The sequence below is a fragment of the Lemur catta genome, chromosome 1, assembly GCF_020740605.2.
Source record: "Lemur catta isolate mLemCat1 chromosome 1, mLemCat1.pri, whole genome shotgun sequence".
In the NCBI taxonomy this organism is placed as follows: domain Eukaryota; kingdom Metazoa; phylum Chordata; class Mammalia; order Primates; family Lemuridae; genus Lemur; species Lemur catta.
This window is the reverse complement of record NC_059128.1, coordinates 210,350,256-210,373,912: the sequence shown is the minus strand read 5'-3', so window position 1 is coordinate 210,373,912 and position 23,657 is coordinate 210,350,256. Positions and strand designations below refer to the sequence as shown.

Sequence of the window (23,657 nt, the reverse complement as noted above, 5' to 3'; positions counted from 1 at the left end):
TGTGTGTATGTGTATGTGTGTGCATACACGCGGTAGAGTGGACTGAAGGTGTGGCGTGTGGTGGGAGGGATTGTGGCAGCTGTCACAGTCATGTGGCCACTCCAAGGAGCAAGAACACCTATGAGAGTTGCACATCCCCAAACTTTTGCTGTCAGATTTGACAGTGACAGCTCTGTACAATTAAATGGCATTGAAGCACATCTCATTTCTTGAGAGAGAGGCTGTGCAGACTGCCCCTCAGAAAATAACCTCAAAAACCAGGCCACCCTCTCAGCCTAGGTCACATAAGTTGGGGGGGCGGGGCATAATAAAATAGACCACTTCTAAAATTGAGTATCTAAAATAGGTGTCAGCATACTATATAGCCTGAGGGCCAGATTTAGCCCACCACTTATTTTTGTAAATAAAGTTTTATTGAGACACAGCCATGGTCATTCACTGACATATTGCCTATTCCTGCTTTCCCACCAAAATGGCAGAGTTGAGTAGATAGATACAGTAGAGACCATATGACACACGAAGCCTAAAATATTATTATTTGGCCCTTTACAGAAAAAGTTTACTGACTCCTGTCCTAAAACAAGAGAAGTTTTCAAGTGATATCAGAATATTTTCTAAACTTGAAAATAGGTTTTGCCAGTTGGAAAGCTTCCTTTACATCTGAGGTTTTTACTGAAACAGAATAACCATTTTACTAAAATACGGAGTTCCTGTTCTTTATAAAGTAGAGTTTAAATAAAATTTAATTTTTAAAACAAGAGCCATGCAATTCTGATCTTGATCCCATGGGGCCAAGATTAGATTAGAATCCAATCCAGAGCCAGGCACAGTGGCTCACACCTGTTATCCTAGCACTTTGGGAGGCTGATGCAGGAGGGTTGCTTGAGGCCAGGAGTTCAAGACCAGCCTGAACAAGAGCAAGACCCCTTCTCTACAAAAATTAGAAAAGTTAGCCAAGAGTGGTGGCATATGCCTGTAGTCCCAGCTACCTGGGAAGCTGAGGCAGGAAGATCACTTGAACCCAAGAGTTTGAGGTTGCAGTGAGCCATGATGATGCCACTGCACTCTAACCAAGGTGGCAGAGCAAGACCCTATCTCAAAAACAAAAACAAAAAAAAAAGATTCTAATCTAGAGTACACCGTTGCCCCAGTTCTCTGAGACACGATGGCTTCTGCAGACATCTCCCTTCTGCACTGCAGAAGTGTGGGGCACAGCGCCAAGGACTGTCCCTGGAGCCACACCTGGAGAGTCCACACAGCAGACTCGTAGGCTTCCCTAGTGGTCCCAGACCTCCTGAGAAGGACAGGGTAAGGTGGGGTTGCAGGAATACTCTACATACTTATAGTATTGTTTTCCTGTCACCTGGGCATTTTCTTTAATGGCTGTATAATAATCCATTGTATGGATTTACTATAATTTTTCTAACCAGCATACTATTTTTAGACATTTGGGTTGATTCTAGATTTTCCCTATTACAAATGGAGTCAAAATGCATATCCTTATATGGGCATACCTCAAAGATATTGCAAGTTCAGTTCTAGACTACAATGAAATGAATATGGCAACAATAGTTATGTTTATACTCTACTGTAGCCTATTAAGTACACAACAGCATTATGTCTAAAAAAAAATGTACATATCTTAATTTTAAAATATTGCTAAAAAGGCCAGATGTGGTGGCTCACACCTATAATCCCAGCACTTTGGGAGGCTGAGGTGGGAGGACTGTTTGAGGCCAGGAGTTCGAGACCAGCCTAAGCAACAAACATAGTGAGACCCTGTCTCTACAAAAAATAAGAAAAATCAGCCGGGCATGGCAGGCATACACCTGTATGTAGTCCCAGCTACTTGGGAGGCTGAGGCAAGAGGATCGCTTGAGCCCAGGAGTTTGAAGTTGCAGTGAGCTACAATGATGCCACTGCACTCTAGCCTGGGCAACAGAGCATGACCTTGTCTCAAAAAAATGCTGACACAGACACAAAGTAAGCACACGCTATTGGAAAAATGGAACCAATAGACTTGCTCAACACAGGATTGCCACAAAGCTTCAGTTTATAAAAAATGTAATATCTGTAAAGTGCAATAAAATGAGATACACCTGTACATAAGCCTTTGCACAAGTATGTGAGTATATCTGAAAGTAAATTCCCTAAGACTGGAACTATTGTGTCAAAACATATATGCATTTTAAATATGCAGAGATTTTTCTCCAGCAGAATTCATGTAGAAATTTTAAGAATTAAGGTAGTTAAATTGGTGGTGTTTTCCTTTACGAGTTTGTAGCCTTTAATGTCGTGGAAGGAAAAAAGCCTTCTCCTCTCCAAAACTGTAAAAATATTCTCCCATGTTTTCTTTTTCTTTTTCTTTTTCTTTTTTTTTTTTTTTTTTGAGACAGAGTCTCACTCTGTAGCCCAGGCTAGAGTGAGTGCCGTGGTGTCAGCCTAGCTCACAGCAACCTCAAACTCCTAGGCTCAAGCAATCCTTCTGCCTCAGCCTCCCGAGTAGCTGGGACTACAGGAATGTGCCACCATGCCCGGCTAATTTTTTCCATGTATTTTTAGTTGTCCGTATAATTTCTTTCTATGTTTAGTAGAGACGGGGTCTCGCTCTTGCTCAGGCTGGTCTCGAACTCCTGAGCTCAAACAATCCACCGGCCTCGGCCTCCCAGAGTGCTAGGATTACAGGTGTGAGCCACCGTGCCCGGACTCTCCCATGTTTTCTTATACTAATTTTTAGTTGTTGGTTTTGGGGGGGTTGTTTTATATACATACATATGTGTGTGTGTGTGTGTGTGTGTGTGTGTGTGTGTGTGTGTGTATATACATATATATGTCATAGGGAATTTATCTTGACTTATACTTTGAGATAGGGATCTAATTTTATTTTTTCCAGATGGATAGCCAGTTTCCCCCAAATCATTTATTTATTGAGTAATCCACCATCTTATCATTCAACTTGAAATGCCAACTTTGTCCTACACTAATTCCCACTGACTCATATTTCTGCACTCTATTGTGTTCCCATTCATCTCTTTGTATAGACAATTACTACAGCAGTTACCACAGCAAATTACTGTAGTTTTACATGATCTTTGACAGTTTTAACAGCAAGATTAAAAGAAATTGGAAAGAAGGCCAACTTTTAAACTTTTATTATGCTTGGGAAAATTAAAGACTATGTAAGAATTTTCTGTTCCTTGAATATTTGATAAAACCCATCCATAAAATATCTGGGCCTAGTAACTTTTGTTTGGAGAAAGATCATTATAACCTTTTTAACTTGGTTTTGTTGATTTGTATTTTCCTGTAAAAGTATCCATTTTATCTCTCTCTCTCTCTCTCTGTTGGTGTATAGTTGTACAAAACAGACTGTTGCCTTTAAATCTCCAAATTTGTGGTTATATCTCTCTTTTAATTTCTAACATTGTATATTTGTGTTTTATCTTATTTTTCTTAATAAGATTTGCTAGGGATTTTTCTGTTTTTAAAAATTTCTAAGTCGGTAAGGGTTTCCTTTTTGTTATCTTGCAATTGTTGCCTTTATTCTTTTGTACTCACATAATGTAACATTTCTGATTTTTGTGGCCTTGTTCAGTGCATGATCAATTTGGGGGAATAATTGGCATTTAGAAGTGTGCACATTCTCTGATGGCCTCAAAGTTGTATTAACAGCTATAAAATCAAGCTTTTAACTGGTGACTCATATTCTCTATATAATTATTTTAATTTATATGATAAGTTTTGAGGACTGTTTACTATTCTCTGATTATGAGTTTGTCAAATTATTTGTAAGAAATTCTTAAATGTGTTTTGATCATATTATTCTAGAAATAATCTGGAATTTTAGTCCAAATTGTTAAGCTTTTTTTCCTAAATATACAATCTCGTAATCCACAGTTATTTATAATTAACTAAAATTTTATTGGTTCTTTGCTCAACACAGAGGGCTTCTTGTTTTCCATATCCTTTCATCTTTGAGTTATTTATTTGTTTTTTTGTTGTTGTTTGTTGTTGTTGTTATTTGGCTGGAATATTTCCTCGGACAACTTTTTTAGGAAATAGTGCATGAGTAGTATAATTTCTAAGCCTTTCTACATCTGATTTGCCTTTCTTTTTCCCTCACATGTGAATGAAAGTTCAGCTGGTGTCTAGAAATTCTAGGGTCATAGTTCCTTTAGAACTCCAAAAACATTACTTCTAACATTAGGTTTTTCTGATAAGTGTGCTACCAGCCTGATTCTCCTTTTTTTGTAGATACATATTTTCTTTTTTGGTCTGTAAGCAGTTTTTTTGTTTGTTTGTTTGTTTTGTTTTGTTTTTTGTCTTTTATAGCATTTTGCCTTTACCCTTGAATTCAGGATCTGAATCTGAGCACTTTGATCTGAAAATTCACGTTTTTTTTTCCTTTGATTTAGGAAAATCTTTTCCTTCTAAAATTAATTTTAGTATTGCTTCCTCTCCATCCACTTCATTTTCTCCTGGAGTCCTACTTTGTGGATAGTAAGTCTTATTCTACTCTGCATGTCTATCTAATTCCCTCTCTTGTCTTCTGGTTTTGCCTGAGTTAATCTTCTAGCACACCAGTGCGCTTTTCAGCAGTGTCCATTCTACTGTTTATACATCCTCTGTTACTTAACTAATCATGTTTTTAGTTTCCAAGATCATCCTAGTTCTCTGATTGGCCTTTTCTCATAGCCGTCTACTCACATTTTATCAAAGTGCTATCCTCTTGAATCTCACTAGGAATTCAAGTCAGAATTTTTTAAAGAGCTCTCCCTTCTTTCCTGAATTAACTCACTGAGGTCATTTGCTTGCCTTGCTCAGCCTTGCTCTCGTCTTTCATGCTGCCAATTCTTTATATATGTCTAAGGAATTGTAATTGTTAATTTATATATTTAAATAAACTCAACAGAGAACATATTAGAATCCTTAGGGGAGCTTTTTCATAGCATGTTCCCCAGACCCCACCTGAACCAGTGAATTCAGAATGTTCCAGGTGAGCACGGTATTGACTGTAGTGGTTAAGCTCTTGAGACAGAGAAATCTGTGCTAGAATCCTGGCTTTACCACTTGCTGGATTACTAGTTTTTAGCTCCTGGCAGAAACTTACCTTGTCCTGTGAGAACACCCAGAAGTGGATAAGCAGCTGCCATGTAGGGAGGCACTTCGACAAGCTAGGGATGGCACAGTGCACTCTGAATCTTGGAAAGCTGTGTCCACAATGCTAACCCCTCTGGCCAAGTCCTCACCCCTTCCCCAGGCCCATGTCCCTGGTCCCCAGAGGGAGCACTCGTCATCTTTGCAGTCATCACACTAAAGCTATTTAGGTATTTGAACACAATTGATATGCCTGGCTCTTACCCTCTGCACTACCCCTTTCCCACCCTTCCCTCTTCCCACCCAAATTTCTTCAGACTATCACCAAAATCAGCTATCAAATGATCATACAGACTAGCTCAGATGCTGCAATTCTCCCAGAAAAAGCAGGCACAACTGTTTATAACTCCCTTTTTAGTTTTCACAAGTGTGTTTGATATGTACTCCTCCACCCACCTCCCAGCAGTCAAACTTAGAGGGAAAGCAGATGCCAGTGTCCCTGAAACTGAGAATCTGAGATGAACCTGTGGATAATAGTGACCCCCTCCTACCACCTCTCGGTTGGCAGGGGGTAAGGGTACACGTGGCAGGAGCACCTTCGCTGTAACACCTCCACTCCCCCTCCCCACTGTCAAAATGCTTTTAGAACACTGAAAAATAAAGTAGCTTATCCCTCATAGAACTGCCGGGACTTTTGAGCTGGCACAGTGAGCCCAACGGCCACACTGGGGTTGGGATTCCCCACTGACTTCCCTGTGCCTTGGGGCCTTAGACTAGACGTCTGATGACTACAGCCTGTTTTCCCATTAAAGAGAAAATCTCTTCAAGTCATCACCAGGTTACTATTTATGATCATTATAAATAAGCAAGTTTTGAAAGCCCACTTCCATTTTGAGGCTAGAGATGCCACATAAGCTTGGGGGGGATGGGAAATAGAAAGTATGCTCTGATAAGACTCATTTCATTATAAATAAGTACTCATTTAACACTCATTAATTCAGCCCCTACAAGACCTGGTGATAGAGTCATAATTCCTGTGACCTTGTTGAATACCATGTAGCACCATCATGGGCATCCGCTGTACCAAGGGTCCAATCCACGTCTGAGCCACGGCCCATGGGCCCTTTGTGCTCTCGTGTTGCTGTCTTGCCAACCACAGCCTGCTGTGCTCTTACTTGCTTTCACCATACTGGCCTCCTTTGTGTTTTTCAAACAGGCCAACCCCTTTTCTACCTCTGGACTTCCAAGAACCCTGCTTAGAATGTCCCCTCCCAGTGCCTTGCACAGAGCTCCTTCTTCTCCGTGGGTCTCGACTCCAAGAACCTTCCCAGACCACTCGTCTCCACAGCTGCCCCTCCCCACGCCCTGCTGTTCGTTTCGTTCACAGCACTTCTCTGAAGTTTTCTGCATCTGCCTCCCCAGTCGAACACAAGTTCAACGTGGCAGTGACCTTTTCTGTTTTAGTAACTGTGTCCTCAGCACCAGGAACAGTGCCTCCCACATAGTAGGTACTCAGACGCCTTTTTAATAAATAAATGAACAATTGAATGAACCCTCACAACAGGACTAGAATAGCTAGATATTATTTGAGTCCATTTGTGGATGAAGTTCAGAAAGGGTAAAAATTATTCCAACCTATAGAGCTCTAGTAATTCAGACTCAAGTCTTCTGACTCCAAAAACCGACTTTTGTACACAAAGGCTAATGGCAGAGCCTTAGCTAGAAATGAGCTCCTGATTGCAGAGTTCAGGATTCTTTCCCTATGACAAATTTCCAGCTGTGACTCATGAATAAAAAGAGAATTTGTCCTTTTTATCCTTTTACAGCTAATTAAAAAATTTCTCCCTTACCCCAAGTAGTAGGTCTAAATTTGATACAGTGTTTATATTAGGAGTATTTGAACCCAGAATAGGAGCCCACATGGTGGCTTGTCTATTTTTGGCCTCACGTGAGTTTTGTAAGGAAAAGGCAAATCACAATTCAAAAGAATGATGTCTGCTCTGAGGGCTGAAGGAATGGCTCTCCAGAAGAGAGGAGGGCAGGATCTCCCTCTCCCCAGGGTAGAGCTTTCTGTGAACAGAAAAATTACAGGAATTCTCCCCTCACCATCCATGGCCCAGGACAGGGACCTGTGCAGAGGAGGGTCTGGAGCTGATGTTCTTTCCAGGAAGTCCTCAAGACAGTCAGGGCCAAAAGGAACAAACCTCTCCACCCCCCTTCCTTCAAAACTTGAGGTTGCAAGAAGACTGCTGATCTCACAGCACCCACTTGTGGGCATAAGGTGTCACTGCGGCCTCTTTCCACGTCAGAGCAAGGCTTGCACTGCAGCCATGATTCCCATGGACAAGCAGAGCTTATCCATAACTGCAGGTGCAGCTGGTCCCTAGCGCACCCCTGGACAGCCCCTGATGGTGTTCACATCTCTGACTTCTCTGTCCAAGCCCAAAAAGGGGAACAGTTTCATTTTTTCCCTAATGAGTCATAAAGTGAAATCATAATGTGCAGCTGAGTCCAGCTAGAGATACAGGAGACAGAGGACATGCATTTCACCATAAGATTTGCTCGGGGGCCCTCAGTGGAAAGCTGGGTCTTCTAACTCCAAGCCTCATCCATGTCTGACCACTGTGGGAACCGTCTTCTTGAGGGTGCTACCTTGCAGTTGGGCCTGCAGAGATGGGTTCTATGGTGCCCAGAGCTGTCTGCGTCCCTTCCTGTCATAGTTACGTAGGTGTTTACTTGGCTTCTTGTAAAGCACATTTAAACTAGACTTTGCCAGCTCTGGTCAATGTCCTGTCCATAAGAATATATAAAATCAGCCATATTCCTGTCCTGTAGGACTATTATGAGGATTAAAAGAGTTTATGAATAGATATAAAGTATCTTTGGTAGTACCTAGTACACAATAGGTATTTAATAAAAAGCAACTACTTTTTAAATTTTGATTTTCCTCATAGCTCTATTTTCTTGTATCCACATCTGCCCTCCTGTTCCCTGCTTCCCCTTCCCCACACTCACACACGATATACTCATTCATTTTCTTTCTCTCACCTCTCAATCTCTTTTTAAATTACTCCATTCTCAATCTCTCCATTCCTTCTGAAATTCCCTGATGGAGCTGACTGAACTATCTCCTCAGGAGCACCTTTGTGTCTTCTGAATAACTCCTGGGTATTGTCCCAGCACTCTCTGTTCCTTTTAATCTACAGCTTATAATTCCCCAGAAAGTAGAAGCCACCGGGTCTGCCTGTGCACCTGAGGACAGGTTAAAAGAGAGTATGCGTGCGTGGATGTGTCTGCACACATGTGCGAGTGCATCACACCCATGGGAAGTTCCTAGGAAGCCTCAAGCACGGCTCGGCTTAGAAACAGACAAACAGTCAGCCCAGAGAGCCTCTGCAGTAGGGGCCGTCTTGGTCAGTGGTCTGACGGGGAGACGTGGAGCAGAATCTGAGACGCAAAGGGGCAGGTGTGTAGACAGGGCAGGGAAGTCAGCTGATGGTGCAGAGAGCCTGTGCTGCGTGTGGGCAATCTTGCCTCCATGAGTGTGGTGACTGTCTCTGAGAGCACCCGCTCGCTGACTGCTTCTCTCATGCTGCAGACCCACTCCGGATACTTCTCCAGCCTGTACCCCCATCACCAGTTCAGCCCGTTTCCACATCATCACTCTGTAAGTATGGCTCAGTTCAGCCCCATCTGCCACTTTTCTCTCTCCTGTGGCTGGCCCACCTGGCCCTTGAGGGACTGACCAGTGAATGTTCTGGGTTGTCCTGGGCGTGTCACATCTCAGAGCACAAGCACACAAACCACCCAGCGCTCAGGTCTCCTGGAGCTGTTCCTGTTGAACAGTCCTGCTGATGCCCACACTTCGCGTGAGCTGCAGGAAGCCGGTGCAAGTGAGCAATCAACAGGTCACAATAGGAGATGGTATTGAGCCAAAGAACAGAGTTTCTAAAGACCTTTGAACAAAGTCTAGCAGATGGGGTCATGTCATTCCCATAGACCCCTGTAGCAGGAACCCCTGGCAGCCTTGCCCGGAGCCCCTCCGTTTCCCTACAACACCCCGGGAAGGGTGACGTGCCCCTGCTGCCCAGTCAGGGCAGGTTCAGTTGCTTTGTGAAAATGCTACTCCTGGCTACATGGTGGGCAGGGCAGCTTTCCATTCCCTCTAACAAAGTGCCTCAGGACCCTGTCCTCAGGCCAGATGTATTTAATAACTTTTTGATTTTTTGGATGAAGACACAGGAGAAGTACATATCAGATTTGTATATGACAGAAAACCCGTGAACAGACAGCTTTTTGAATCCAACAAATTCTGATGCTCAGAGGAGTTTGCACTTTGTCATGCAGCACTGCCTATGTTCAGGTGCGTTCCTCAAGCTTTACCCCTGCAGAGCGCTAGGCCCCAGGAGAATCCCACTCACCATCTTGGCCCTTTCTTTGTGTGATGGGGCCTTCCCACCATGGGGCTCGTGGTAGGTGCTTGGTCAGTGTTGAGTGCCTGAAAGAGAAGCCCCAGTTGGAATGATGTCTTCTTGTCTTGCCCTCCCAGTATCCAGAGCAGGAGATTGTGAATCTCTTCATCCCAACCCAGGCTGTGGGCGCCATCATCGGGAAGAAGGGGGCGCACATCAAACAGCTGGCAAGATTCGCCGGAGCCTCCATCAAGGTAGGGCTGCCCCACCAGGTGCCTGCAGCCCTTTCCCACATGCCACCCCACCTCACGTCCTCGTTCCTTCTCTCAGTGCTGGGCAACTCTTATACTGTCCAGAGACAGAATCCCACAGGATCTAGGAAATTTGCCTCCAGGACTATCCCCAACTGCTCTCATCTTCCTTTCTTTTATTCTTTTTCTGTTCAACTAACAACTGAATTAGAAAAAAGGCTGGGTGCAGTGGCTCATGCCTGTAATCCTACCACTCTGGGAGGCTGAGGTGGGAGGATCACTTGAGCCCAGGAGTTTGAGGCTACAGTGAGCTAGATTGGCACCACTGCACTCTAGCCCAGCTAACAGAGTGAGACGAGACCCTGTCTCAAAAAAACAAAGAAAAGAAAAAGAAAAAAATATTAGTAACAACCCAGTATGGTCCTCTTTGGATTATCATTGTCCTCCACATTACAAGAACATAAAGCAAAGAAAGGTTGAGGATGTTTCCCAGGCTATGGGAATGGACTTGAGTAGAGTGATAATGTATACTTAGTACATTAGTCCCCATTTCAAAAATCCTTGAACTTTAAGAAAATAATTTGAATAAGAAACTCTTTGAAAAGCAATAAAGTCATAGATAAACAAAAGCTGATGCCGTGGCCTGATAAGAAGCCCTGGGCCTGAGCGGACAGGCTCAGGAAGGAAGGCCCCTTGACTTATGGAAACGGTTGTGAGTGCAGATGCGGCTGTAGTGACAGACCCACATCCTGCTTGTGGAGCACAATGTGGAGAATCGTCAGAGAAGCTGAAAGGGAAGGATTATTCGACCCTGGTCCTGCTCCAAGCCCAGCTATCAGCTCTGACTCACAGGCAGAATGCTGAGCGCGTCCCAAGCCTCATGAAACACTTTCGGAAACAGAGTTTCCGTTGTTACGCAAAATAATTTGCTGCCATGGGACAACCCGGAATTCCGAACAAAAAGTCTCATGACTTGGAGAGAAAGAATGCTTACACTTTCTCCCCAGGAAGAGCTGGAATTTCTCCCACAGCAAGTGTGCTTGGGGAAAAACAACATTCTGAGCAGTACAGGACAAGGATTGCAGTGAGACCATGAACAAATTTTATTTTGGTGAATTGTTTTCCCCCTCTGGCCTCATTTATCTCACCTGCGGGGTGGGCAGACAGGCTGAGAGCCCCAAGGTGGCAGTGGAGGGGCACGTGGGGGTCTTTGCAGCCAGCAGGCTTGCCACAGATCAGACCCTAGCCCAGGAGCTGCTAGGCAGGTGTGGCCCTGCCCCACGGGTGGGATGAGTACAGTGTGAAGAACAGTGGGCTGGCTGTAGCCCGAGGGCCTCTCCCCGTATCCCCATCCTGCCATCCGAGATGCCATGCAGGAGATGAAATAAGACCATATTAACTAAAAGGCACTTGAGGGATCATCTCATCAAATCCCCGCCTTGTTCAGCTGAGGACAGGGAGGCTCAGAGAGGGCAGGCGCATGGTCAAGTCACATGAGTGGCAGGACAGGCTCTTAGATAGAAATTCAGCTGACCTCTAGGACACTGAGCACCTCCTGGGCCTAACCGCAGCCTTACTCTTCATTTACTATTGCCTGGGAGGATCCAGGGCCCAGAGCGTTTCATTGACTTGTCCAAGGCCTCAAAGCGTGACAGAGCCAAGATTTGCCCAGGTTATCCTGCTTCTGGTCTAATGTGTTTTCCACCATAGCACCTGACTGCTGTGCCAGTGTCATTCCCAGCAGGGCCTTTGGGAAAATAAGAAGAGAGAGACAGAGGTATTAATCCCTTGGGCTTCCTCCCCCAGCATTCCCACAGTCCTGTATCTCAGCAAGGTTGAGTGGTTACGTGTCACTTTGCACATGGCTTCTGTGGGGGCCAGACACAGCAGGGCTATACCAGGAGGACAGAATGGGCCTCACTCTGTTGCCTGGGCTGAAGTGCAGTGGCCTGATCATAGCTCACTGCATGCAGCCTTGAACTCCTGGGGTCAGACAATCCTCCTGCCTCAGCCTCCCGAGTATCTGGGACTACAAGCGCATGCCACGGTGCCAGGCTAATTTTTTAATTTTTTGTCGAGACGGAGCCTCGCTATGTTGCCTGGGATGGTCTCAAACTCCTGGCCTCAAGTGATCCTCCCACCTTGGCCTCCCAATGTGCTGGGATTATAGGCATGAGCCACTGCACCTGGCCTCCAAGTGATGTTTTTTATGCTGGACCAACAACCTTCTTCTCCAACAATCTTCTTCCCCCCTTCCTGCCTCTCTCCGTAGCATTAAAGAAGAGGAAAGAAAACCAGGGAAGCCTAGTATTTGTGAAAGATTTCCTACTTTTTAAAGTTAATCTGGTTTTTGCTATATTCCCTTTATCTGGCCAGGTCTCTGAAAGGACCTGTCTCTAAAGCAAGGTGGATGATCTCACTAACTCCAGAGAGCCACAACCCCTGCCCCCCAGTTTCTACAGTGCCAGTCTTCAGGGGCTGCAGCTAGGGGCACATTTGGTGCTGCTGGGACAGGGAGAGAGCTTTGAGCTCCTCTGTGGGAGCAGAGTGCTGGGAGGGGGTGGGCTGAGCTGAGACCTGGGAGACGCTGCACAAGAGATGCTTTGGTTACAGGTGAGAGTTGAGTTCCCGTTGCCTGCCTTTCCTGCAGAACTTCTGGTCAGCAGGCTTCTGAATGCTACCCAGAATTCAGTCCAGTGTCAGCCAGGGACACCCGATGACAGATCCTTACTCTAAACCCTGCCTACTCTGCGATCTTGGCAGTCATCTCGCCTCTTGGTCTCACTTGCTTCAGTCACAAAATGGGGTCCTCGTTCCTGGCCCTCCAGAGGAAGCGTGCCTTGTAGAATGCCATTCCAGAACTGCAGGAGTACATAAGTAGCTCTGAGACTTCTCTGTCTAGGCTGGTAAATGCCGGACAGTAGAGCAATCAGAGGTTTCTTTTCAGAATCTGAGCAAAGTAGCCACAAGTCGCTAGGAAGTGGACAAGAACGGCAGACCTGATTTGGTCAGTGTGCATCGTAAATCAGCCTTTCACCCTTCTCGGTTTGGAGGGTGGTGCGAGCTGGGAACCTTCATGCCCATGATCTGCTCTCTCTTTATTATTATAATTCCTTGATGTAAGGACCAGGCTTCAGCCAGCCATGGATCTCAAAGTAGAGGCAGGGGTTCCTGCCCGCAGTCTCAGGGGCCAGCCTGTGTGTGACCTGCCAGTCCCCTGGACACACTGAGCTCTGTGTATTTTGGCTGAGGCCACTGCCAGGAAGTGGCTGCCCACAGCAAAGGGACATCCCCCAAGAAGCACAGTTGCTGGTCACCTGTGTCTCACATTCATCCCATGCCACTAAGTTAAGTAGTCGAGCCAGAGGACCCCTTGCAGATCTTGAGAAGGGGTCTGCCCTTTGGGAGCAGGACAGGGGTCAGAGCAAGCCTGGGCTGCGTATTCACAATAATGCTGAGACAGTAACACTGGACCGCGAGGCCCATGGATGGAATGTGGCTTACGGCACATACTGAGAGAAGACAAAATTAAACCCAGTGGAGGTGGAGCCCAGGGCTAAGTCTCAGTGAGCCAGAGACCGCACGTGCATAAATGCAACACTGACGGCCGATGCCGCTTCATTCTAAACAGTGGCGCCGCCCCCGAGCCACTGGTTTTGTTTTGCCTTAGAACACTGTGACCTTGGAATTGATCATGTTTTCTTTTTTGTATTTGCTCTTAGAAAGCTTAGAACAGAGTGTGGTGTGGCCCACCTGGTGTTTTTGTTTTTGTTTTTGTTTTTTGAGACAGAGTCTTACTCTGTTGCCCGCACTAGAGTGAGTGCCGTGGTGTCAGCCTAGCTCACAGCAACCTCAAACTCCTGGGCTTAAGCGATCCTACTGCCTCAGCCTCCCAAGTAGCTGGGACTACAGACATGCACCACCACGCCCGGCTAATTTTTTCTATATATGTTTTTAGTTGGCCAGATAATTTGTTTCTATTTTTTAGTAGAGACGGGGTCTCGCTCTTGCTCAGGCTGGTCTCAAACTCCTGACCTCAAGCGATCCACCCGCCTCGGCCTCCCAGAGTGCTAGGATTACAGGCGTGAGCCACCGCGCCCGGCCATCACCTGGTGTTTTTAAGTCATTTTACTTTTAATTAAGTCTAATTTTGCCACAATTTTCTAATTAAGTTTTAATTTTGTATGTGTTTTTAAAGCCACCTTGAAGTTTTTTGGAATAAGGTAGGGTATGCAGAAACAGATGTATAACAAGGACCTCTCTGACAAAAGTATTTGCTCGGACCATTGTTTGAGTTATGTTATGAAAGAACTCAGACTCATGGAAAGTGAGTGAGAAGGAGGTTTGGAGCTTCACAGATGAGGGGATGGAGGCCCAGGGAGGGGAGGGATGTGCAAAGTCAGGACTGGAACCAAAGTGCCCACACTCCTGCCCTGGTGCTGTCGTACTTACGACCCATTTGCTGTGGAGGAGGTGGTCCTAGCCACTTCTACTCTGACTCAGTTGTTGCTCGTTGCCAACTGCCCATATGAGCTGAGAATTAGAGCCAGGGTTACCTTTCCTGTAAGCTAGACTCCAATTAGACACCCATGTGGACAAGCCTTTTCTTCCCTCTGGGCCCTTGGTGGGTTGGTGGAGCCTGTACATCTCTTTCCTAGAGCTGTTGACTCCCGCTTATTTTCTGAGACTTGTCTTGGTGAAAGGAGGCCTGTTGGTGGTTGGGGCAGTGACAGGCAGTAACTACTGACCTGCTTCAGACTCTCTCTGGGTGGCCAGACTCCCAAATTTGATACCGGGCCTTATGGCGTAAAAACCCAGGATGGAGGCAGCGTAGTGTCGGAGAGAGCCCCAGGTGCAAAGGCCAAAGCAAGTTCTATAATCTCTTGCTCATGCATGTGCCATCCACTCAGACAAGAGAGAGGGACTTGGGGGACGCAGCCAAACATCAGCAAGCATCTTCCTCTTTCCTTCTGAACCACAGATTGCCCCAGCAGAAGGCCCAGACGTCAGCGAAAGGATGGTCATCATCACTGGGCCACCTGAAGCCCAATTCAAGGTCAGTGCCAAGGGCCACTTAGTGGCTGCCCAGTGCCGGCCCTGGTCACAGGGCAGCCACCACAGAGGCATGTTCAAGGCTCTTGTTGGGATGCCCAACCTCCATTTCTCTTCCTGCTGTTGCTCACTGGTCTCAGACTCACCCTGTCTCCCCACCCTCTGGGCTGTTCCTTGTGTGCATTTTCCCCCTGCTGGGAAGCCCTCTTTCCCTTCTCTCCCGTGGGAAAGTGGATCATCTGTCGGGGCCCAGTTCAAGTGGCACCTCCTCTGGCATATCTCTGATCCAGTCCCTTCGCCATGGTTTTGAGGAGGGATGTCTCAAGGCTCTTAATCATTCCTATCCTTCAAGCCATGGGGCATTAAGTTATGGGTAAAAGGGGAAATAGCATGGTTTGTTGGAAGTTCCTAGGTGAGGTGTGTTGTTTTACTTTGTTTTTGTTTCTTTTTTCTCCCCTATGAAAATTGTAACCTGAGTTTTCTAAAAGTCAGAGACATATTTATTTATAAAAGTGCAATCCTTATCATTAAAAATATTTAAAATTTAGCTGAGAGATAAAATCAACACATGTGGGCGCCCTCGGCAGCCTCAAGGAGTGTGGGAACCGGGTGTGGGGGGCTTTCCTGTGGGGGTAGATCGGTGTATGTGCTTTGGGGGCGTTTGGAGGAAGCTAAATATTGGTTAAACTTATTACTAAAGAAGTAGACTCCGAAAATGCACTTCAAGGTTCAATTTTGAATTTTGGCAGATCATTCACTTGCTACTTCTGTGCAGTGAGCACACTGGTGAGTTTTGATGGTGGGTTAGATTCACGGAGAGAGGCATGCAGTGGGTGGAAAATGGAAGGCTATGGATTGTTGAGCTGTGTGACGCTCCATATATTTCCAAAATGTATTTGCAATCTTATCTGAAACTGTTTTCAAAATGGGGCATCTTTCTTACAGCAGTAAGCTCCTTTAATGCATTTTTGCCAACTGAAGGAATGTCTCTTTAAAAACTTTCTTGTGAAACCTGGAAAAATGAAGTTAAGCATAGGATTTTTTTTTTTTTTTTTTTTTTAAGAGGGGATCTTGCTCTGTTGCCTGGGCTGGAGGACAGTGGCATCATCATGGCTCACTGCAACCTCAAACTCATGGGCTCAAGCAATCCCGGTTCCTGGTTCCTCAGCCTCTGGAATAGCTGGGACTACAGGCATGTGTGGGACCTCACTGGCTGATTAGTGGTGGGTTTGTTTTTGTAGAGAGCAGGTCAAGCTCCAGATCGCAAGTGATCCTCCTGCCTGGGCTTCCCAAAATGCTGGGATTACAGGCGTGAGCCACCACAACCAGCCAGCATAGGTTATCTTTTGATGACTGTTTTCTGATTATTTGGGACCTAAATAAAATAGTATAAAATATTTATATTGCTACTTTTTTTCCCTACATGACAGTGATTTTTAAAAACAGTATACTTTTATATGACGGTTCCTGCAGCAGTCACTGCATTTGACTTAAGTGAAATTTTTATAGGCCCTAAGGTACCAGAGGATTTGGATCAATTCTTGAAATCGTATGAGAACTACAGAAGGGGATTATGATGTCAGCCTGTTCACCTTTGGCTCAGAATTCCAGTAGGCAGAAATCAGATAAAATACTGCTATTCCTAATGACTACAAGATGAAATTACAATCTGATTGAGAGTAAACCCTAAATTTCACCCCTTCTGTGCATATAGCACACTATCTAGTTTAGGCTCTCCACGGATTCAAATATTTTTTGAGTTAAAAAAATGCTAAAAAATTAAGGGACTATTAAAGTAATGGGAATGTTCTATCAATGGTAGTAGAACAGCTTTGTATTTAGTGCCTGGTCTTGATACTCTTATGCAAAAGCTTTCCTGCTTTCATGGCAAGGTCTCTGAATGACTATTCTTCGATTTTGTTTTTCATTCTCATCTAGTTCAAAGTTCTCTGTCTTCCACAGCATGTAAAATAAAATAATTTCTTTAAAAAAATCAACACATGTGGAACCATTCAAAAACAATAGCCCTTCAACTCATGAGTGGCAAACAAAATGTGGCATATCCACACAATAGAATATTATTCAGCCGTAAAAAGGAATGAAGTCCTGATGCACGCTACACATGGAGGAACCCAGAAAACATTATGCTAAGTAAGAAAAGTCAGACCACAGAAGACCACGTATGATACAATTCCATTTATATGAAGTGTTCAGAATAGGCAAATCCATAGAAATAGAAAGTGGATTAGTGGTTGCCAAGCAATAGGGGTAGGAAGGAATTGGAACTAACTGCTAATAGGTACAAGGTTTTTATTTCAGGGAATGGGATGGAAATGTTCTGGGTAGATAGTGGTGGTGGTTGTACAACCCAGTGCCCACTGAAGTGTATACTGTAAAATGATGAATTTTAGATTATATGAATTATATCTTAATTTTTAAGTTAAAAAAAACAATAGCCCCTTGGTTAATCTGGCTTTGAAGGCAGACATCAAAGAGCAAGATCAGGCTCATCAAATCTCATCACCCTCACCCTTCATCCTTTAACAGTCCAGAGGTCTGAACCTATTACATCATGGTAGGAGTTAAGAATTCCCTGACAAATTCAGTCAGCCATGCAAACATTTACAGGTGCTAGGGATATGGAAATAAGACATAGAGTTCCATCCCCTCACCTGTCTCCCTAACCCCAATATACAGAAAGCCTCCTGGAGGTACAAACCATGAAAACACAAGAGTGCCCATGCACATTTTTCAAAGTGCAGTTGTTCGACATGGCAGGAGCAGTGCCCACCAGGTCTGCAAGAGCTGAGACTGGTACCTGGCCCTTGGGAAGGGGGGTGTCTAATTGCCTGGACTCTCAGTTCCTTTAGCAGCACTGGCAAAGTGGGTTGGCTGGCAGCTGACTCTGAGAGTCACCAGTCATGTCTTGCTCTCTCAGGCCCAGGGACGGATCTTTGGAAAACTGAAAGAAGAAAACTTCTTTAACCCCAAAGAGGAAGTGAAGCTGGAAGCCCATATCAGAGTGCCCTCTTCCACAGCTGGCCGGGTGATTGGCAAAGGTGGCAAAACCGTAAGTGTGCTCTGGGCTCGCTTCATAACCTGGGTCAAATTCCCTGCCCTAGCCTTGCCAGAGTTCCCTCAGAGCCCCACTGGCTCCTTGTCTCCCAGTGTATGATCCGGGTCTTTGGCTAACAAACTAAGATGCTCCTCGCATCTGAGCCCTTTGAAACGTGAGGATTCCAAGGACAGAAATGTAATCAGCATTAGTCTAGAAGTTAGGGCGCTACATCCACTATGCTAAGCCCAAAACACCAGGTTCATGTGCCCGGTAATACCTGTCTCAGCTCCATGCTGGGAAATGGAGGTCTCCACTCCCTGGAGACAGGGAGGCTGTCTTGTGCCCCCTTTATTACCACACAGAGCAGCTGGTAAAATAGCAAAGGGGGAGTCCCACCCAGAGCATCTGCAACCCCCTTGGCAGATGATTGCCTTCTCTGAATTTCACATTCAGAGGCCTGCAGGGTCTGATGTCCTGTGCTCTCTCCTGACTCTTCAAACTCTCCCAACAGATGTCTCAAGGGGCCCTAACTCTCCCCCTTACAGATTCCATCTCTTGGCTACTTCCCACACCTGCTCCTCTGCTGTAGGGGTGCTAGCTTAGCAATAGGGCTGGCGGGCAAGATGGAAATAGTTTTTAAAAAATAATCAGCCGGGTATGCTGACTCATTCCTGTAATCTCAGCACTTTGGGAGGCTGAGGTGGGAGGATCACTTGAGACCAGGAGTTCAAGACCAGCGTGGGCAAGAGTGAGACCCTGTCTCTATAAAAAATCAAAAAAAAACGAGAATTAGCTGGGCATGGTGGTGCATGCCTGTAGTCCTAGCTACTTTGGAGGCGGAGGCAGGAGGATCGCTTGAGCTCAGGAGTGCAAGGCTGCAGTGAGCTATGATTTCACCACTGTACTACAACCTGAGCAAGACCCTGTCTCTAAAAAAAAAAAAAAAAAAAAAAAAATCTACCTTTTCATCCTCAAGGTGGCAGTAACACAATGCAATTTGAAAAGAAAACCAGAGCATTGACTCTGAAGCCTGTGGGAATGAGCAGGTGGTCTGTCACACACAGGTGTGTTCTGGAACATGACTTAACCACCTGGGGGGGAGATGACCCCTGAGAAGTTCCAGTAGAGCCTAGTACATGCTTGTCAAAGTGGCAGTGTTGGGTGGCAGGAATTTGGGGGGGTCTCTAGAGTCCTGAGAGAGAGAGAGAGAATGTGTATGTGCTGGGGGGGGAGTGTATGTGTGTTTGCTGTTTTTGTAAAGTTCTTTATATAGAAACTCTTAAAGAGGATTCAAAACCAAGTTCTAGATACGATGAGTCACCTGCATGCAAAAGTGTAAAGCTACATGGGATGCAGATTATTCCCTACGTCCAGGAATGCAGTCAGCATTCTGAGCTCTAGGCGGAGTTGGAGTGTGGTGGGCAAAAGAGAGCAGGTAGTTCACAAGTGAGCAGAACCCTTGGATGTCCTATTTGTAAGTGAATTCTCTGCCTCCCCCAGAGACTGTCAGCTGTCGACTAGGCACTTGCTGAGCCCCGCTGTGAGCTCAGCACCGGGAGCAGGGAGGAGGAGCAGAATCAGGAAATGGTTTGAGATAAGGGGAGTTCAGCATTGGCTGGAGGCTTCATGGAGGAGGTGGGCCTGAGGTGAGATCCAGTGGCAGGGAGAAAGGGTAACAGTCCAAGGATAGGAACCGTGTAAACAAGACTTGGTGGCTGGAGTGGAAATGAGTAGGGAACAGAGCAGGGCCTGAGGCGTGGGCTCATAGCACCGAGGAGAGCATGTCCAGGAGGAGTGACCTTTTGCCAGGGTTATTGGAAAGCATGTGCAGATCTGCATTAATGGAACTCCAGAATTCAGCCCCAGAAGCAGCCCCACCGACTCAGCGCCTGGACTCCCTCTCCCTGTCATTGAGCCTTCCAGGGCCCAAACCCCATGGCCCCACGTGCCCAGGGCCAGGGAAGCCCCAGGTGTCTCCTCCTAAAGGAAAGGAGCACAGACTACCCTCCCTCTCCTTCCTGAGCCCACTGCCTGTTCTCCCTCCACAGGTGAATGAATTGCAGAACTTAACCAGTGCAGAAGTCATCGTGCCTCGTGACCAGACACCAGATGAAAATGAGGAAGTGATCGTCAGAATTATCGGGCATTTCTTTGCTAGCCAGGTACCTGTGCTGTGAGGGCCCCATCTCTCCTGCCAGTCTCTCTTCCATTCTCTGCCTGAGCCACTGGTGGCCCTCACGCCCTGAGCACCCTCCACCCTCACCCAGATGGAGCCTCTGCCTGGTTCTTCCTGGCTCTCCGAGGGATTGCCAGCAGGGCAGGGGACATTGTTCCACACCTTCTCTCCACTGCCATCCCCCAGGCACGCTAGGAGCGTGAGGAAGCATGTAGAACTGCTGAGTCAAGCCCTTAAGCAAAGCCCAGCGTTTCAAGCCCCCTGCAGTGCTAAGGGGCGAGGTCTCGCTGTCCTCACCCTCCCTCCTCAGGCCCCAGTCCCAGCCTTTTTCTGCTGGGAGCCACATGCCAGGCAAGCCCACCCTCTGGATCCCTCAGCTGGAGCCTGAGCACTGCCTGGGTGCCCAGATCTCACCATGGAAGTCACATGCTCATGGCAAGAGACCCTTGTTTCTCATTTCTCTCTCTTTCTCCATCTCGCCATGATCCACCCATCAAAACACAGCCCCTCCACACAGCTTCTCTTTTGTTTGGGAAGGCCAGTGCCTTGGCCTAATTTGGCCTAGTTCTCTTTGATGCTTTTGTTGGCTGGGTTTGGGGGGAGAGCAGTCTGAATTCTTGTCCTAAACCAATGAAGACAAACAGTGTAAGCTGACATTGAAGGTTTGTCTGTGCTGTGAGCCTGCTCTCCCGATGCCTGCACCTGGGCCGGGAGACCTGACTCGTCCGCACCCCCACCCAGTGCCCTTTGAGATGCCCACTGGGTCTCCTGCAGTCAGAGCCCCTGGCCACACCCAGCTCCACTGGCTGTCTCAGCCCCCTGGCGCCCTGGGCACACGTCTGAGCAGCACCTTCCTGCTTCCTGCGGGAGCTCCCTGCAGTGGCAGCGCTGGGCTGGGGGAGGGTGAGGTGGGGTTCAGAAGTGTGTGCTCCAGTTATTTATTCAGGGCAGTGTCTGGGCCCAGTTTCTTCCGCTCCCCGGCCCCTGTCCCCCTACTGCCCATTTCTCCCAGCAGCCACACAGGTGTTCCTCCCGGCCGCTCTAGAGAGGTGGGTGGGGCAGCACAGGAGCGCAAGTGTGTGTAGGGGGAGGGGGTGCTGTCTGATCTCTGCAACCCCGCCCTCCCGCCCCACTGCCGGCTGCCTGCTGCCTGCTGCCTGCTGCCTGCTTCTGCTCCCTGGCCTGTCTGTCCAGCAGTGAACTGGAAACTGCTGGGGTCCCACCCGCTTACCCTCTCCCAGCAGCTTTGGGGTGGGTGTTGGGGAGACCTCTGCCACTTACTGCGAGGCAGAAAAGACCCCAGAGTAAGGCACCTAGGGGTAGTTGATACTTCTCTGAGCACCCACCCTTCTCCCCTCAAGTCCCAGACTCTCCCCTACTGCTTGTCCTCAGAACTGGGTTCCTTTTTTCCCCTGTCCCCCCCTTCTCTCCCTGCTGCAGACTGCACAGCGCAAGATCAGGGAAATTGTACAACAGGTGAAGCAGCAGGAGCAGAAATATCCTCAGGGAGTCGCCTCACAGCGCAGCAAGTGAGGCTCCCACAGGCACCAGCAAAACAACGGATGAATGTAGCCCTTCCAACACCTGACAGAATGAGACCAAACACAGCCAGCCAGATCGGGAGCAAACCAAAGACCATCCTGAGGAATGAGAAGTCTGCGGAGGTGGCCAGGGACTCTGCAGAGGCCCTGAGAATCCTAGGGGCTGAGGAGGGTGGGGAAGGTCAGCCGGGCGTGCCAGACCCCGCCGACCTGGCCCCTGCTCCCCAGGGCCTCTGCAGGCTCCCCAGCCATCCACTTCACCACGCACTGGGATCTCTCCTTACCTCCCAAGACGCTATCCCTTCTAGTTGAACTAACATAGGTGAACGTGTTCAAAGCCAAGCAAAATTCACACCCCCTGTTTTGTTTTTTTTGTTTTTTTGGCAAATCGTCTCTGTTGTACATGTGTGTACATATTAGAAGGGAAGATGTTAAGATACATTGCCTGTGGGTTACACAGGGTGCCTGCGGCAGTAATATATTTTAGAAATAATATATCAAATAACTCAACTAACTTCAATTTTTAATCAATTATTAATTTTTTTCTTTTTAAAGAGAAAGCAGGCTTTTCTAGACTTTAAAGAATGAAGTCTTTCTTTGGGAGGTCTGATGGTGTAGAGAGGAGCCTCGAGGCCACCCACACAAAATTCACCCAGAGGGAATCTCATGGAAAGGACACTCACAGCAGCTCTGGATCACCTGTGTATGTCAACAGAAGGGATACCGTCTCCTTGAAGAGGAAACTCTCTCTTCATGCCTGTCCAGCTCATACACCCATTTCTCTTTGCTTCACAGGTTTTAAACTGGTTTTTTGCATACTGCTATATAATTCTGTCTCTCTCTGTTTATCTCTCCCCTTCCCTCCCTTCCTCCCCACCTCTTCCATCCCCATTCTTTTGAATTCCCTCATCCCTCTGTCTCAGTCCCCAGTATCTACGCACCTCCTCCCCCCCCAGGCAAAGCAGTGCTCTGAGTATCACATCACACAAAAGGAACAAAAGCGAAACACACAAACCAGCCTCAACTTACACTTGGTTACTCAAAAGAACAAGAGTCAATGGTACTTGTCCTAGCATTTTGGAAGAGGAAAACAGGAACCCATCAAACCAACCAACCAACCAAACAAAGAAAAATTCCACAACGAAAGAATGTATTTTGTCTTTTTACATTTTGGTGTATAAGCCATTAATATTCAGCAAAATGATTTCTTTCTTTTTAAAAAATGTGGAGGAAAATAGCAATTTACACAAGGTCGTTGGCCCAGGGCGTTAAATTTACAGATTTTTTTAACGAGAAAAACACACAAAAAAAAGCTACCTCAGGTGTTTTTTACCTCAGCACCTTGCTCTTGTGTTTCCCTTAGAGATTTTGTAAAACTGATAGTTGGAGCATTTTTTTATTTTTTTAATAAAAATGAGTTGGAAAAAAAATAAGATATCAACTGCCAGCCTGGAGAAGGTGACAGTCCAAGTGTGCAACAACTGTTCTGAATTGTCTTCCGCTAGCCAAGAACCTATATGGCCTTCTTTTGGACAAACCTTGAAAATGTTTATTAAAAAATATATATGAAAAAGAAAAACAGAGAGAGAAAATATTGGAGATGTCCTGAATTTCATAGGGTACGCGCCATTAGGGCTTTTTGCGCTAAAGGATGAACATGTACTGGTTTATGTGAACAAGCCATTATACCACCAGACTGCAATGCCAGTTTCCTCTACTGCAAACAGTGTTCTGTGACAAAAAACAAAAAACAAAACAAAAAAAAGAAAAAAAAAAGAAATATATCCAGCTAACAAGATCTTGGTGTCTTGGTCTCTTATTTTACTAAGCATTGCGTCATCCCAAAGTGTCAGCTCAGTTCCAACCCTGAGGGACTTAAGAAATAGGGGCAGCATATATAAGCAGGATCAGGAAGCTACTCTGAGCAGGCTGGCTTTGTTAAGGAAAGTCTTTGGGAGAAGCTAAACTAGATCAGTGGTTCTCAAAAGTGTCCCCAGACCAGCAGCATCCATTATCACCGGGGAATCTGTTGGAAATGTAGATTCTCAGGGTCCACCCTGAATCAAAAAT

General features: G+C 46.4%; 1 protein-coding gene across 2 annotated transcripts in view; it reads left to right on the top strand.

The window, feature by feature from the left end:
• The window catches only part of IGF2BP2 (insulin like growth factor 2 mRNA binding protein 2), a 158,285-nt gene extending 135,024 nt beyond the window's left edge, over window positions 1-23,261 (top strand). For both annotated transcript variants that reach the window (XM_045539861.1, XM_045539860.1), the window contains 6 exons: window positions 8,696-8,764; window positions 9,647-9,763; window positions 14,742-14,816; window positions 17,751-17,882; window positions 19,919-20,032; window positions 21,487-23,261. In XM_045539861.1, coding sequence (XP_045395817.1) covers window positions 8,696-8,764; window positions 9,647-9,763; window positions 14,742-14,816; window positions 17,751-17,882; window positions 19,919-20,032; window positions 21,487-21,579 — 600 coding nt within the window. In that variant the 3' untranslated portion in view covers window positions 21,580-23,261. The remainder of the gene's footprint in view (window positions 1-8,695; window positions 8,765-9,646; window positions 9,764-14,741; window positions 14,817-17,750; window positions 17,883-19,918; window positions 20,033-21,486) is intronic.
• The last annotated feature ends 396 nt before the right edge of the window (window positions 23,262-23,657 follow it).